The sequence below is a fragment of the Squalius cephalus genome, assembly GCF_949319135.1.
Source record: "Squalius cephalus genome assembly, chromosome: 13".
Classification (NCBI taxonomy): Eukaryota; Metazoa; Chordata; class Actinopteri; order Cypriniformes; family Leuciscidae; genus Squalius; species Squalius cephalus.
In genome coordinates, this window is record NC_137134.1 from 19,495,496 (window position 1) to 19,512,551 (window position 17,056).

General features: G+C 38.6%; 2 protein-coding genes across 2 annotated transcripts; both read left to right on the top strand.

Moving 5' to 3' along the window:
* Nucleotides 1-5,528: 5,528 nt before the first annotated feature.
* Nucleotides 5,529-11,744, top strand: LOC307169617 (uncharacterized protein; the record flags this gene model as incomplete). The annotated part of the gene is made up of 14 exons (XM_079890346.1): nucleotides 5,529-5,592; nucleotides 6,319-6,381; nucleotides 6,731-6,801; nucleotides 7,042-7,158; nucleotides 7,352-7,475; nucleotides 7,559-7,624; nucleotides 8,264-8,335; nucleotides 8,550-8,921; nucleotides 9,024-9,125; nucleotides 10,453-10,685; nucleotides 10,769-10,947; nucleotides 11,288-11,381; nucleotides 11,467-11,614; nucleotides 11,725-11,744. Exons 4-14 carry the CDS (start codon nucleotides 7,099-7,101, stop codon nucleotides 11,742-11,744), a joined length of 1,470 nt encoding a protein of 489 aa, XP_079746472.1. The 5' UTR covers nucleotides 5,529-5,592; nucleotides 6,319-6,381; nucleotides 6,731-6,801; nucleotides 7,042-7,098.
* A 37-nt stretch (nucleotides 11,745-11,781) lies between these two features.
* On the top strand, nucleotides 11,782-15,193 carry LOC307169470 (uncharacterized protein). Its single transcript, XM_079890139.1, has 8 exons — nucleotides 11,782-11,817; nucleotides 11,920-12,037; nucleotides 12,208-12,299; nucleotides 12,446-12,563; nucleotides 13,472-13,576; nucleotides 13,924-14,088; nucleotides 14,487-14,669; nucleotides 14,805-15,193. The coding sequence occupies exons 1-8, from the start codon at nucleotides 11,785-11,787 to the stop codon at nucleotides 15,029-15,031; spliced, it is 1,041 nt and encodes a 346-aa protein (XP_079746265.1). The 5' UTR covers nucleotides 11,782-11,784; the 3' UTR covers nucleotides 15,032-15,193.
* Nucleotides 15,194-17,056: the final 1,863 nt, after the last annotated feature.

Consider the following 17,056-nt stretch of genomic DNA (forward strand, 5'->3'; position numbering starts at 1 on the left):
TCTGTGAGTGTCTGCAGAAGAAGCAGAGTATTTATTGTGGTTTTTTTTTTCAGTGGGTGGAGACTAATGTCTAAAACCATAACTTCTTGTTACCATCATGTAAGCACCTCATCTGGCAAGCACCAGTGCTGACATTGGCATGAGGAAAAAAGCGAGGTCCAAAATCTCTGTATAAGGCAATGTCACTATTGTAAAACCCTAAAAGAATTTTCTATGTAGGTAACACTACTGTATATACGAATGCAAGTTAAGTATGTGAAAGCAATGCATATACAATGCTAATACAGGTCACATGACCCTAACTGCTTAGATGAATGCAGTGTATACATCTTTTTTTCATATTAAATCTAACACATTTCCTATATGATAACATTGCACTGAAGCCATTCAAAGCATTTTTCCCCTAGCTAAATTTTTCTCAGGTTTTAGTCTTTCTTGAAATAGAGTTCAGAGAAAAAGCTAAAGCAATTTCACATCCTTTCGATGGACGCAGTAAAACATCACACCCATTGCAAGATCTCTTACTCAGCTCTTCAGCTCCAACCACAGTGTCAGACGACAAAAAAAACTTAAAAGATGACGCATAGTGTCACAATTAACACTTACATGCAATATGTAAAACACAAATATGTTTGAATACTTGGGCCAACATTAAACAGTTATGAGGCATTTAAACATGACAGGTTTTATATTTCTGTGGTTTTTTTTAGAAGTAGAGCAGGGGCTGTCAGCCATTTGACATGAAGTAATAATTGTCATCTTCATTATTAATCACTATACTCCAAATCAAAAATAAAATTCATAATGGCTATAAAACTGTAATGTCTACTGTGATATTGTTCTCAAACTGCAGAAGTGAGGTAGAAGTAAACCTCTTGATTAACTTTACGGGAGCTCAGGACACAAATGTGAGGAAGAAAAATTGTATTTTGTGTGTGCAATGCATTTAGACAGGATGTTACTCAATTTCATGAGGTTGTAACATTGAAGACTATTTGACTTGTTGTTAATACATGATACTCTTATGATACAAATTTTGCATACTAGGACAGGTTTTTTTTTTTTTTTTACATTTCCACACATAATGGAAAGAGTTTCTGGTCTCTTTATCAGATCAGTTTCCAGTGCACCACAAAGTCATATCTAATGATCTAGAACAAATTCAAGTGAGCTGTAGCATGACTAAGTGAATAATTAATAACTGGTTCATTTTCACTATGTTAAAAAGAAAAAAAAATGACCTTAATATATTTATTTACTTCTCCTGTGCTGCATCTCTTGTGTCACATCTTTAATGAATTACTGAAATTCGTACAGAAAATGTAGATGGAAATTGAGAACCGTATTATAGTGCATGCAACTAAAATAATAAATGTAAAAAATACATTAATAATAAAAAAATATTTTGTTAATAATTTTGATAACATAAAAAAAATGTTTGGAGTGAAAATGAAACAGCTTTTTTTTAGCAGAATGTACTATCATGTTAAACTAATAAGAAAAAAAAAAAAAGAGGTCGCAGATCTTATCAGCAAGAATTACTCATAATGAATATTGTGAGTGTGAAACAGCATTTTCCCAGCCAGTTGCAATGTTCATTTGAATCTTTTGATTTCTTCTTATTGGTTTTGGGGGCAACGCATTACAAGTAGGCCTACATCTGATTCTTTCTTTCTATTTTTTCACGTAACTAGTAAAGTTATTACTTTTAAATGAGCAACAAGTTACTATTTCCAAATAAGTAATGCTACTCAGTTTTCCCATTTATTGACCAACATCTCTCCTGTCCCCATGTTGAGAGAAATCTTGAGTAAGGTTTAGAGGCGTTGTGTGCGCTGTGTGTGAACATGATGGTTATTGTAGTTCTAGACTAAAAGTGAGCATGCATTTACTCCTCTCACTTGAACAAAAACAGATTCAGTATTCCTCAAAATGAATAAAAACAGTGAAAAGCAAACTCAGAATATTATGCAAAAATGCATTAACAATTAAATATGTTAAATTGATAAATGTAATGTATGTAGCCTACTTAATCTCACTTTATTGTCTAATTTCTTTGCTGCTGACTTTTGTTGTTCCAATTCAGTCAAGTTAAACATCACATTTGTGTTTCCTTTTTCACCCCCTTTTTCTTATTGCTAAAGTAAAAGTGGTTTGCCTCTTATTCTTTTGCAATCCAGAATGGCAGCACAGCTGAAAGGTTTGTTTGAGCGACGCCCTCTAGTGTACAGATGAAATCTGCATTTCCTTCAGCCTGAGGCTTATTCATTTCACCTTTGGTCTGAAAGGGCCTTTACATTTGCCAAAAATATTTCTTTTTCTTTAATTAAAACATTGACAAGCCAGCCCAGCTTAGAATTTTTTTTTACTTTCCATAAAAAGTAACTAATGCAATTTGTTACTTTTTTAGGGAGTGCACAATATTGTAATGCATTACTTTTAAAAGTTAACTTTCCCCAATATTTTCATGTACTAATCGCTTTGTTATTGCCAATGTGTGAACAGTTTGTAAAGAAACTTTAAAAAACGAGACCTTCCCCGACTTCCAGGTTGTCTACAAAAGCCTGATGTAGGCTGATTTTTATGTAAAGGACTCAGGAATCTTTTTGTCATGCAGGAAAATCAAAAGGATATTACAGAATGTTTCCCGAGAGCCTCTTTTCTGCTTTCTGACACAGGAAACGTCTCGGTTACGTATGTAACCCACGTTCCATGAAGGAGGGAACTGAGACGTTCGTCGATGAACGACTGAGGGAATCTTGCTAGCAATCATTCGCAACAGCTGCTCTGCCTCACAGCGCAGGTATATAATGAGCAGAAGGTGCGATTGCACTTTAGTTTTTCACTGAGGAGCTAAGCAATGACTGAGCGGGGTGCAGGAGCTGTGGCGAGGGGACGAACGTCTCCGTTCCCTCCTTCAGGGAACGAGGGTTACATAAGTAACCGAGACATTCTCTTTCAGTCGCTTCACTCCCAACTTTCATCGATGAACGACTGAGGGAATCCTTACCAAAGCGCCACAGCTGCTGCTGTCTTCCAGTGCCCTATGCAAGCCAGCTGGCCCTTCTTACCTGGAAGACGATGGGAGAGGGCTTGCACAGAGAGATCAGTCACTGCTGTTCTGTGGTAACCCAAACAGTGAGATTATTGGATAACACTGGGAAAGCGTGCCCTTTCTGTTAGAAAGTAGAACGCTGCGGAAGCCACATTCTTCCCGAAGTATTTACGTGGAGATGTACATAGGACTAACCCCGTAGAGCTGTTCCGTATAGAATTCTGGGGGACTTGGCTCCAAGGGAAAGACACGTGCTTCCGTTTAGGAGCAGCCGTGGAATGTTACACATATAGGATCCCCATAGGGTCACACATATGGCACCCAGTCTAAACCCGGTTCTCAAGGATTCAGCTGAATATAGGTCTGGTGCCGGACGCTCCGCTATATGTCCAGCAGACGATGGTGACAGAGGACTCACAGGGTTTACCCGTAGGAACTCTCTGGAGCAATAGCGCATGTCTTAGGGCAGCAAGCTAACACAAGCCGGGTCCACTCAGTGTCTTCTACCAGTTTGAGGCGAGAACACAGGAGGAGACCGGCTCTACACGTAGGCTATAGAATCTAGCGAACATGTTAGGTGTTGCCCAGCCCGCAGCTCTACAGATATCTGTCAAAGAGGTGCCACGTGCCAGCGCCCAGGAAGATGCAATACTCCTAGTGGAGTGAGCTTGCAACCTGAGCGGGCAAGGCACGGAGGCATGGAGCCCACTACCCACAACCCATCCTCTGCTTGGACACAGCCTTTCCCTTCTGCTGGCCTCCGTAACAGACGAAGAGCTGGTCTGAGGTCCTGAAGCTTTGAGTTCTGTCGACATACCGTCGCAGAGAGCGGAGGGGACAGAGCAAAGCCAGGGCTGGTTCTACCTCCTCTGAGGGCAGCTCTTGCAGGTTCACCACCTGGTCCCTGAAGGGAGTGGTGGGACCCTTGGGCACATATCCGGGTCTGAGTCTCAGTGTAACCTGAGAATCACCCGGCCTGAGCTCTAGGCATGATTCGTAGACTGAAAAAGCCTGCAGGTCCCCTACCCTCTTAATGGAGGCCAGTGCAACCTGGAGCAACGTTTTTAGAGACAAGATTTTCAAGTCTACTGATTGCAAAGGCTCAAATGGGGCATTCTGGAGTGTTCTGAGCACCAGAGACAAATCCCAAGAGGGTAAAGAAGGAGGGCGGGTGGATTTAATCTCCTCGCCCCCCTAAGGAACCTGATGACCAGGTCATACTTCCCAACTGACTTACCCTCCACCAAGTCGTGGTGGGCTGAGATGGTGGCAGCATAGACTTTCAGGGTGGAGGGAGACAGCCTTCGCTCCAACCCCTGCTGCAAGAAGGAAAGGACGTTCTCCCTGACCTTGCACAATGTCTGTGCTAGTAGGCTCACTGGGGGAAACACATATTTGTGTAGGCCTCAGTGCCAGCTGTGGGCCAGCGCATCTGAACCGAGTATTCCCTCGGTCAGAGAGTAAAACAACTGGCAATGGGTGGTTTCTGGAGAGGCAAAGAGGTCTGCCTGTGCGGCTCCGAAACGACGCCAGATCAGCTGGACCGACCGGGGGTGGAGTCTCCATTCTTGATCACCCCCAGAATATGAACAGCACAAATCGACCTCAGATGCTTCTGCCTCCAAAAGAGGGGATGGCTAGCGAGTTGCAACATGCGACGGGAGTGTAGACCACCTTACCAGTTGATGTACACAACAGTCTCAATTGGAAAAATTGGTTTGTGCGATGAATAAATTTACCATTGTAGTACGCGCGCGATACAGTTTTGCATGTTCATAACACAGCCCCTTAATAGTGTGAAGTGACTGTTGTGCTTGTTTGCTTGTGAGATTGATGGCGCACTGCTATTATACTTTAATTAAAACTGCGATTAAAACTCGTGTCCCGGCTGCATTGAGTCATTTTGTTCAACTCCAATTCATCCATTATTTTTACGCAGCTGCTAGTTGACGAGAAAACGAAGCGCTATTTTCAAGTGATCCACGAAAACCCCAAACGAGCCCACGAGGAAGAATTGACAGAAGCAATTTTACCAAATCAAAGTAAGGGAGAAACAAAAATGAAAATGTACTATAGATATAATAGTGTGTGGAAAAAAAGATTTTCCGTGGTTAACTTTCGATTCTGACCAACAGCTCTTGTTTTGTAGCTGGTCCAAGGAGGCTCCAGAAAAGATTCAAATAGACAACACCTTTGTGATGGGTAACAGCATTTTGCATTAAACTAAAGAAAATATGCAACTGTTGACAGTATTAGTGTCATAGAGGAGTGTCATGGGATAGGTTAGTAAGCAAGAGTATTTATTTAGTGATGTCTTCCCACAGATCTGTTCTTGATGTGTAATTGTTGAGGTGTAAGAGGTATATGTTTCTGCCAACCTGGTCTCATGGGAAATACGTACCTCTGCACACTTTTTTGCAGCGCCACAAATATGTACCACCCGGTACGTATTGCTACAGTTTTGAAACACAAACGTCCACTGGAGTCGCTAAAGAGAAGGACTGTATGTGACATTGCGATCGACAGTCAGAGCAGAGGTATGTGGTAGGCAGGCCTATATCCCATTATCCTAAAACTATTTTATTTTAGTGGTAAATGTTAGTGATATGTGTTGTTTTACTGAATCATGTTTGCTGTAATGGTAAATGTAACGTTAGAATCACGTGAGTGCTCATGGCGTCGGTAGGACAGGCCCATAGACCGTATATAAACGGGACAGGCCTGGGTGATTTAGCTGAAGTTCATAAAGTTACATGCGCATACATCCTCAGAACCCCGGCAAAGTAGGTTTTATCCAGGTCATTTTTTCAGTAGCCTAACGGTAAATGTGACGTTAAAATCATGTGAGCACTCTCGATGAAAGCAATGCCCTTCGATTAACTTAACGTTACGTATCCTGTAGTATTTTTTTGTAGTTAACTTTTGGTGGATAACGTTAGTGAGCTAACCCTGAACTGTCTGAACGATAAATATTTGCAAATACACACTATTATCATATCGTCAGTTATGAGCGCATCCATGTTTGCAAACAAATGCGAGATATGCATTACTTTAAATGTAGATGAGCTTAATCTGTCGTATAGAACTACAGATCCCATGAAACTGTCGACCAATTAAATACGTGATGCCATAATACTGCGTGTACAAACGTGTATTGTTTTATGCACTACGTGGTGTTAATATTTTTTGTTTTTACAGTAAGAAACTACATTTCCGTGTAGCCAAATGCCTTACATTAAAAACAATTTTACATGTGCTTGCAGGTTCCAGTCATATCAAAGAGGAAGAAGATTAAAGTTTTTTTTTAGCCTATCAAGGAACAGGAGGTTAGTCTTTTCATGTAGCAACAACTTGTGCCATAGCCATAATTGCATATGAGTGCGTATTACTACATTTATTTATATATTGTACATGCATTTTAATGTAGCAGCTTTAATGTAGTTGGATGTTTCCGCTTTCCCAGCAACACTAGCCAAGCACAACAAGCTCTAACAATTGTTGCTCTTGGCTTTGTGAGCCTACTCTGCCTGGAGTTTCTATGGTTTATATAGCAATTTGGTTACAGTTCCCTTGCTAAAATATGCTGCGTTGATTTGTTTTCAGATTGTCACTGACCCTGTATTTTCTTATAAATGTATTGTTTTTATAAATTAATTATAAACTTCATTTTAACAGATTTGAATGATCAGATTGAGATCATCTGTAATCTCACTATCTCTCTGCCTCTTGCAGTACAACGCAGACAGGTGAGTTGATTAATGCTAGGCGGTTGCTCCGCTTTGGACCTTACACACTCGCATCACCAACGCATCAGAGGCACCCAATTACCTAGCATTGAAAACATTTATTTAAGCACTGCCTGGGTAGGGAAAGAAACCTCATCAAGGTTATTTCCCACCTTAACCATGGACGTTAAACCCTCTGCAAACCACTACCCATTTATTTTCATTTGTTTTTATGTGTACTTTGTTTTTTATGGTCCTCAGGTGTTAAAAAATAAATGACTGAGAGAGTCACCTGATCAGCCTACACCAGAGAAAAATATGGAGGAGGAATTACACCGTGATCTTGAGGAAATAATGGCTGATTTGGAGGAGATGCAGGTATTTTGTATAAAATTAAGTATGTAGCACGCATTCTGCATCAAGCAGTATTTCACTAATGTGTGAAAAGAATGAATCATTGGAATTTTTTGCAACTTCCATAAATTATATTCTGAATCATATTATTGTTCTACTTCTTAAAATGTAAATATTTCGGAGTCATTGTTCTACCTCTTATGTTTGAGTAATACAGAGTGAGGAAGCAGTCAAAACACCACCTAAAAAACAAAAAAGAAAGAAGACTGATCATAAACTTAGGTGGAAAAAAAGAGACCAAGAAGGATTCTTGGTCTATGAGAAGCGCAAACCAAAGAAAGGTATGGTTTGAGGTTTTAGATCCTTTGATTTTTCACTAAGTATTGTGTAAATCAAATAATTTTTTCTGTTTACTTTACTCTAGACCGATCTGGACAACCAGTTGCCTCAACCATTGCCTCTGCAAGTAACCCTCAAGAAGTTGAGCTCGGTAAGTAATTGTTTTTGTTGATTTCATGTAGGATTGTGTTCAACCAAATACTGTTTGCTGAAAAAATATTGCTTACTAGGCTATTACATATCTTTGACATTTATATCCTGAAGTCCGTCTATATTAACAGACAGGTAATTTTGTAAAATACATTTTCATATGAGCTGCTGTACAGTGGAAAAGAGTTCCCCTCTCTATTCCCTATAAGTAATCCCATTTCATGTTGATTTGCATCTGTTCTGTTGTTTGTTGTTGGTTGCATGACCCATACACAAAAGATATATATTTGAAATATATTTTCAGGATATATTTTGGAATATATGCAAATATTTGAAATTGGCCCAATAAATATATTTCATACTTATATTTCATATATTTTTGTTATATTTCAGAATATATTTCAATGTATTTGGAAATATATGCCACATATATTTTCGACACTTTTGGGGACCCATACAGAAAAAAATACATTGAAATATATTCTTAAATATAACAAAAATATATGAAATACAAGTATGAAATATATTTATTGGGCCAATTTAAAATATTTGCATATATTCCAAAATATATCCTGAAAATATATTTCAAATATATTTCTTTTGTGTATGGGGATACTTTATTAAAATTGTATAATTCTAGAAACTGCAAGCACATCTGAAGCTGCAACTTCCAAACAACATTTTGGAGATGTAGATGCACACCAGATTATTGGTAAGTTTACCTTAAATGTTTTTAACCATCGGAACTGTATCACTGTCTTCACAAAGTCCCTCTGAATGAACAAAAGTGCCAACATTTTATGATAAATGTTAAATGTACAAATATCCGAGAGATTACTTGTTTAATGTTTTGTGAGTTTGTGCTCTTGGTTTACGAGCTTGTAACAGGTAAGGAGTTGTAATGTAATTTTATTTTTTATTGCAAGATTTACAACTACAGCTACTCCAAAATGCAATGGATTGTGATGAACCCAGATCAGCAGCATCTCATGATTGGGCATTGAGGAAAACCTTGTCTGAAGAACGCTGGCATGAAGCAAGGCCAAAACTCCTTGACAGTTTGCTTGCTTCAGACTGTGTGCATTATGGTCCTTGTGATCACTGCAGCTTGAAAGAAGCAGTCATCAGGTGCAAGGACTGTTTCCCGAAACCCCGTTACTGTGGACAGTGTGACATTTCTACGCATCAACATCTTGTTTTTCACAACCGAGAGACTCTTATAGATGGGTTCTATAAACCTCTCCCACCATCAACTGCTGTGCAAGACCTCAGTGGCCAAAACGTCATTTATGAGCAAGGTAAGAAGTACTTGAAAGCTTATATATAAATATATTTTATATATAAGCTTATAAAAACTTGAAAGTTTTTATTTTAGTTAATATATTTTTCCTTTCATCTAGTGTGTTTGCTGCCCATTACACAACCTGACAAAATTTGTGATTGTGACCCTCAAAACCTGGCTGTTGTAGCTGGACGATCAGTTGTACTCATCTGTATAAATGGTATGACTTGCAATGTTTTGTATTGTATTTGTCTATTGGCTTAACCTGCTGACTGATGTCTGAAAAGTATCAATGGCTGTCTTTACACTTGGCATTAACATGCGACCTGTATCCGGATGTTGTCCACATACACATTGAAAAGACAAGTGTAAACGCACTTCTGATGGGAATGTTATCCGATCAGTGTGTCCAGGTTCGGAGGGAGTCGAGGACGCATTGTGATCAGATCTCAGTGTAATGTAAATGCAATGCAGCCATCGTGTCTGCATTCACAGGTGGACGTCACACAAGACCCACCCACTGTCTTTACTCCCCCTCCTCTCTCCAGGAATTGGTGAACGTAGCTGTGTGGTTTTTTGATACAGACGTGTGCGAAGTACATCGATTCGCAAATGTACTGAAATGTTTGCTTTTGCACCCTAAAGTTGCAGAACCCTAGCCTGACGTCATCATATTCAGATTCTAGTCAGAATATGAGTCTGATATTGCTCCGTTAGGCTCGGATTATGGAGCTTGTTTCAACCGAAATGCCTCTGCACCCAATTGAATAGACCTACAACCAATCAGAGCAGAGTAAATGGCGTATGTAGGAAGGACGACAAAAACATCTTTCTGATCGACAAATGCCTTGATCGCGGTTCTCTGTTCCTCTTTTAAAATAAATGCGCTGTCGATATCTTCTATGACAGAAGACATATTAGATGGCGGAATCTACACATCTCAGTTCTCCAGCGGCAGCCGTCTTTGTTGTAAACCAGTGGTTCTCAACCTCTCCTGCAGGGACCCCCTGACAGGCTATGTTTCTGTTTTAACCCTGAAATGGCACACCTGATTCAATTCCCCAACAGGAATTAGTCAATTAATCAATTAGTCAACTACTCATTAAGCCTTTAATTAATTGAATCAGGTGTGCCATTTCAGGGTTAAAATAGAAACATGGCAGAGGTTGAGAATCACTGTTGTAAACTAATTCAACCCAAGCGCTCTTTGGTGACATAGATTATTACGTTACTGTTGATCATCTGTCCATCATCGTATAAAGCCCGTCTTGACAACTTTATTTTTCCGAACAGGCTGGCATCCAGGCTAGCAGAACCCACCACTTCAGGTCGACCGGAGCAATCCTTTTTTTTTTTTAAATGTGAGATCCGATCTGTTATCCAGATACAGAAGCCACTTGATGTGGACAGGTGTAAACACACCGTGTCCCGATTGGCTTATTATCCGATCTGCTTGAGCAAATCACAGTGATCGCATGTTAATGCCAAGTGTAAATGCAGCCAAAGTGTGTTTACTATTTATTTATTTTCTTTTGAAATCTTTGCAGGTCGCTATGACATGTTCCTGCCAGTGATGAATTGCAGAGTATGTCTTGCATCATGGACACCTGAGGTGGTGGACCTGTTGTTTAGTGGTTACTGGCCAGGCACTGTCGAGTTTCAAACCATATACCAGGTAGACCTCTTCGCATCGTTTGAGGACCTGAAGATCACTGCACCTGGGCTTTCAAGACAAGCCTTTGTGAAAATGTTACAACAGCGCTCACAACAATTTGGAAGGGTAAGACTTGGAAAGTAATTTGTTTTCTGCATTTATGTAAGTCTTACTGGCATGTCACTGTATTCAAATTTTTATAATTTCAGAGTGGTAACATTTGTGGCAACGTCTTCCAAAAAGCTTTCCTTGAATGGACATACTGTCGTCATAAAAGAGAAAAACTCTGCGGCATTGATCACTTCTCTTGCCCAGCTTGCACCCCAGATACAGTTGCTGTGTCTGCTGATGGAAACAGAAAACTATACAGATTCAGCAAAACAAAGGGGTATATTATAACATTTACATTTAATCATTTAGCAGATGCTTTCATCCAAAGAACAATAAAGCAATCAGACCAACAAGAGGGCAACAGTATACACGTGATGTAAAGTCTCAGTTAGTCTATTACAGTACACATAGCAAGGTATCATTTTATTTTTTTAATCAGAAAAATAAATATAAAAGTATAGAATAGAAAAGAAAAGGTAAGTGCTAGTATTAATTGGTCAGCTGCTGACGAAAAAGATGTCTAGACATTTTTTTTAAATCAATATGTTATTGATAACATTACTTTGTCCATATTTCTTTTGAATATTTTTTGTCATTAACATATTTTCTTCCTGTAGGGCAGAGGAACAACCATTTTTTGATGGAGTTTTTCTGGCTAATGACAAAGATGTAGCAACATTTGTTGATTGTGTTCGTGAGAAGACCATTCCAGTAAGATATTTGTCAAAAGATTTGGGATTGTACACAGTGAATCAGGATTTAGTTTGTATATATATTTGATATGACACTGTTACAGGTACATGGAAAAGGCATATGTGGAACATCAACATGGGCTGCAGCCAGGGAGACCTCTAAAAAGACAAATACCAAATGTGATGAAGAGGGCCTAGAGGTGGCAGTTTGCAGGCACAGCATATTGCTTAGAGGTCTGAACATGTTTAGGGGCGAGATATTTGCGTACCCTCTGTTTCTGCAGAAAGAACTGGCAACAAAAACAAACTGCCAGTTCTTCTGCACTGACATCATGTGTCGGTATTGGCCGTATCTGCAAAAGGTGGCTCAAGCTTTCCCTGAAATGCAAAACTTAACTGAGATGAAGCCATTTCTCTCAGTTATGCATGCAAAGGGGCACTCTACAAAATGTGAGGTAAATGTATATTTTCGAACAATATGGTAACTAAGCCTTTTACCATTTTGACATCCATGAACTTGATATTTTTAGTTTGGACATCTGGTGTGCATGCTGTAGGTGCAGTGGGGTGGCAAAAACCAAACGGGGGCAGGCACAACGATTGGTGAAGAAGTTGAGCAAGTGAACAGCTTTTTGTCCCGTGTGGCTCTAACTACAAAATACATGAGTAAGGCTGGTAAGTGGTCCTTTTTTACAGTTCTCATGTATTGTGCTTTGGTAGCATTGTAATTGTTAAAACAGCTTGCTTTTTTAATTTATTTTTTATTTTTATTTTTTTATTTCATTCATCATACTCTGTGATTAACCACTAATTGAAAAGCACATTTAAGCCTTTCATCATTGCAGCACGAGTAGATATGATCACATTGCATGCCAGAGGATGGAATGAGCGAAAGAAAAGAAACCTGCACAAGTACTTGTCTACACGGTACTTGAAGGTAAGTACAAAATAAAAATTTCATCAATGAAGGTTAAATTTCAATTAACTAAAGTCCACTGATACAGTATGTTGTACATACTAAGCATCTAATAATTTCAGTATTGCCGAAGGTTTGTGTGACTTTCCATTAATTATTCTTTTGAGACTATCCAAAAGACAAAGGAAGTCAAAGAGGACATTGAGGCTATAAAGAAGTGCACGCAAAGGTCTGATGAGGAACTGCAACAGTGGGTCACTGATGTGAGACAGTGGGCAGTTGACAGTAAGTATGTACTTGTTGCTGTCTCCTATCGATAGAAAATTATCATAAATTAAAAAAATATTATGCTGGTTTCTGTTTTAACACCTGACCTCTTGTGGTCATACCAAACAATATTAAAAAGCTTATTATGATTGGAAAACTGTGTTTTTAAAGGGGAACTTGGTAACTATTTCAACTTAATAAAACCGTTTAGAAATCATTTGGATGGTTAAATAACCTGTTCTGGTGACAATGGTGACTTTCCCCGCACCCCCCAGCGTTCCCAGGCGGAAAACCAACCTTGCAACATGGGGACTAACGTCCCGGTAAGTTGGAAATATGAAGTCTCATGAGAAGCGAGAATGATCGAAAAACACAAACTGCTTTACGGCAATTCAACATACACACACACACACACTCCCATCATACTGTGTGTGATGTATTACCCACCTCGGTAGAAAAAGCTCCACGCAATAAAGTTGGCCGGCTCCGATAATAACAAAGGCACTTGAGCAGCGGTAGAAAGGTAGACGAGGTTGCCACAAGTGAGGTTGTTGTTTGTTTTTTTACGACAGTGTTGTGAAATATACGCCTCACAGCAGTAGGGGGAGCTCGCTGAGAAAACATGCGACAACAAAAGTGGAAATCAACGAAGAAATGGCTTGAAATGCCAAGTTAATAATTAAACTTGGGTGATGTAGCTTTCTCCCTCAAATTTATAATACTTATTCACCCTTGAAAAATGAGCAAACTGAACAAATGTTTTCAGATTCTTTGGCAGAACATTTGTGGATGTCCTTTTTTGTTTTTACATGTGTTCCTACTACATTCTTCTTATTGAATCCTCCTTTTACCATATTTAATGTATAAGGTGTTTTATAGAAATAGTATAATTGTATAATAGTATAACCTTCACAAATACTTTACAGCACCAGATGATCTCAGAACAGATGATCCAGTGGCGTTGCAACATCTGATTGAAGGCCTATTCTTGGGCATCCAGCAGAAAAAGAGGGATCTGTATCGAGTAACCGGTAAGTAGCCTCCATGCCTTCATGTACTTGTGGAGTTCATTTTAAAATGTGATATCTATAGCTATAACTAAGTAATTTAAATTTGATCACATCTTACATCATATATGTCCAATGTTACCATCACCCAACTCCCTGCATTACTTGAATGTTGGCCACATTCCAGGTTATTTATTATGGTTAAATGACCAGAGGTGTAGTCAAAATATTCTACAATTGCATTTTTAGTCATTGATGATATGTAAGCTTTATAACATAATTTGTAAGGTGCCTTTTGGATGTCCATTAGCACAATGACTAACTTTATGCATATCCTCAATTCTTTTTGCTGAGTTTTTTTTTTGCTGCAGACCGTAACAAACAGCGACACAAGATCCGAAGACGGATTAGAGAGGATAAGAAAAAGCTGTATAATGCCATATCCCAATACAATGATCTTCCAACCACCACAGAATCTGTAGATTCAATTGAAGACCTTCTGGCAACAGAAAGCCCTATCTGGCCTTGGGATTCTGGTATGTAAAGTTTGACATTGATAATTTTAGTGAATCTTCATTTAAACATTTAAACGCTTACCTCATTAAACTCCGACTTTCAAAGGAAAGAGGCCCATGTGCTTTTCATTTGTTTTGGAAAATCTGGGACAGACAATATTACATTTTTATTTTTAAACCGTTTTGTTTTTGCCAACTCTAACTACACAAGAGAAAGTGAGTAAAGGTCTGACTCCTCAGATTAATGTGTCAAGGTGGCTCGCCCTTTCCTTTTCCACACTGTAGATTCAACACCAATCACTTGTTGCCTATGTTGTAGGGACAGAAAATTGTACCATTATTGGATTTTACTCCCAATAGGCATTAAGAGGTAGTATTTTAATATGGTGGTTAATTCAATTGGTCATTTGTCTTCATAGAACCTGACACTTCCTTAGGCATGAAGAAGAAGGTTTTTGACAAGGTGATGCAGCTGGAGAGACTGATTGAGGAAGAGGCTATAATTGTAGAAGAAATGAAACAACATTGGACTCATCTTACAAGAACCTGCAGGGCCTTGAAGGACCAGGCTAGTGTACTATCAGATGACCTGGCCACACAGAGTGAGTACTAATTTCTTAATGCTGTTTACTTCATATAGTTATATTAAACTGCTTGCAGATGATACTTCATACAAACTGCCATGTTGATGTTTTGGTTAATTGCCTTTTTATTGTATATCCCAATTTGATTTTTAGGCTACCCTTCAGGACTGTCTGGTCAAGCTTACCATGGCCTGCACAGTGCTGTCCTCCAAAAATGTGAGGAGCTCAAAACAGACCTGGTAGCTGTGAAAGAAACCTACTCCCAAATAGTGGTAAATGGGAATGGTGGAACTGTTGTTGAAGAAGAAGATGATGATGATGATGATGAAGACCCATATGAGCATGTCTCCACAGATGCCTCTACAGATGATGAATTATAGATTCTCTCCTCTCCACTGCACAAACAGGTCTCCTGACTCTGAGTAGCTCAAGTTAGCTGGGCCCAGTAATTGACTCTCCCTCCTTTCAAAGAAGTAACTTAAATCTGAGGTTCTCTGGTCTAGTCAGATAAGTTCGTGAATCTATTTTGAAGCCAGGCTCTCTCCCCATTGTAAATAATAAAACCTTGAACCTGAATTTTCTATCACTGCCTGACTGATTCTTAATTTCTTTAATAAAACAATTATCATCATTATTTCAGTTTGTTATAAGTTGTAAATTTTATCTTGTACACGTTTGTTCACCACATATTTTCTACGTTGACAAATGGATCAACAATAGAATACACTTCTTTTTTTTTGTTACAACACATGGAAGATCACATGTAATACATAGTCTAGCTGAACTTGCAAACCTGATACTGCACGCTTAGTGATGATGTCATTGAACCTTTTGATTATAGGCTTAATAAGTGAAATGGACTATAATCATGGTTAATTATTTAATTTGCCTTTTGTGGCACAGATAACACCATTTTTGCTTTTTAAAAACCTGGATGCAAACAACTGTTGGATCATGACATCTACCATATGGACGGTGCCATCACTGAGGATGGTGAGGGGAAAAAAATGAAGACATCTCATGGATGACATCACACAAACATACTGACAGATAGGTAGAGAATGACCCCATTTTATTTGTATTCTTGTACCACTTTCAACTATTTTGCCTGTACACAATTATAATATTAATACAACTTTTCCAAAATGCTTTGGGGAAGTGGTTGCAGATACTATGAAGGACAACATGCATCTGTTTTTACTTTGTCAAAACACACATAGGCCTATAGGGTAGGCTAGTCTTATTTTTAAGCACCTATTGTCAGCATGAAAGAATAGTAAAGTCATTTATAGGAAAAACTATTTCGGTTATTCTATAGTTGTGGTAATATAAAAATTATAGTAATATGTAGCATTTATTACCAGTAAATACTATAATACAGTAGCCTATACTAAAATGTACTATAGTAAATAGTTTCACGTCCGAAAGTATACGCAAACTAAATACAAACAACGCCATATTCACCCAAATACCATTATTCATATGAATCGTATTAACCCTTGCTGCTAACACAAAATGCATGATTGTTTAGCTATGCTAACAGCACATTTTTAAGCACAAACGGGGGCAGTTTAGTAAAGCCATATGGCCAAACAAACGTTTTAAAACTTCGGCTGCAGTAAAACCTTTATTCTGCTTATAGATGGTTTTATAACCCTACTTAAAACGACCTATTTTGCCAACAGGACGAGCTGTGGTGCTGCTAATGTTTTTATTAAGCTACTCCAAAATATCTGAAATAAACAAACAATCTTTCTTTTTCTTAACATATATCATCTAAATACAGTGTAAGTACGTCTTCGCCTGTACTATATGTTTGATATATTCCGTAGATGTATCTTTTTACAACCCTATTTACAGCAATACTTTGCTAACTGGAAGAACTACAAATATGACGCTAATTTGTATCAAGCCGCATTGCGCTGCTATAGGGAATTGTAGTTTAAATCAATATAACTTATTACTTAGAAATCGGAAGTTATAAATACTGAATTAAGACTACACCTAGGGATATAAGTGAATGTTAATCGCATTTGTGTGATAATATTTTAAATATATAACTGCTAAATAGGTGAAAATCAACTTTGACCATAATTGACTGCACCCCCTTTAAGTGACTCTATCCACAAGAGTATAGTCACACAGCTAAAGTGAAGGGCTCTTTATAACAATTGGTCCCATGCCTGTAGCCCCTTCTCTTCCTGAATGACAAGGCTTTCAACATGTGCTGAGGTCACGGTTCAGAGGTCAATATTTCAAAGCAGGACCCATTTCTAATCTTCAAACTGCCATATATTATTCTCCAGGCCGAGACCTTTCCAAAAATGTATTTGGGTTAGTCCTACGTCAGGCTTTAATTTCAACATTTCATGGACACAGCCCTGTCCCGGGCATAGTTTCAGTGA

Coding starts and splice junctions, on each gene's coding strand:
- LOC307169470 (XM_079890139.1), top strand. CDS start 11,785: ATGCATGCAAAGGGGCACTCTACAAAATGTGAG. Junction 12,038..12,207: donor AAAATACATGAGTAAGGCTG/GTAAGTGGTCCT, acceptor TCATCATTGCAG/CACGAGTAGATATGATCACA. Junction 14,089..14,486: donor TATCTGGCCTTGGGATTCTG/GTATGTAAAGTT, acceptor TTGTCTTCATAG/AACCTGACACTTCCTTAGGC.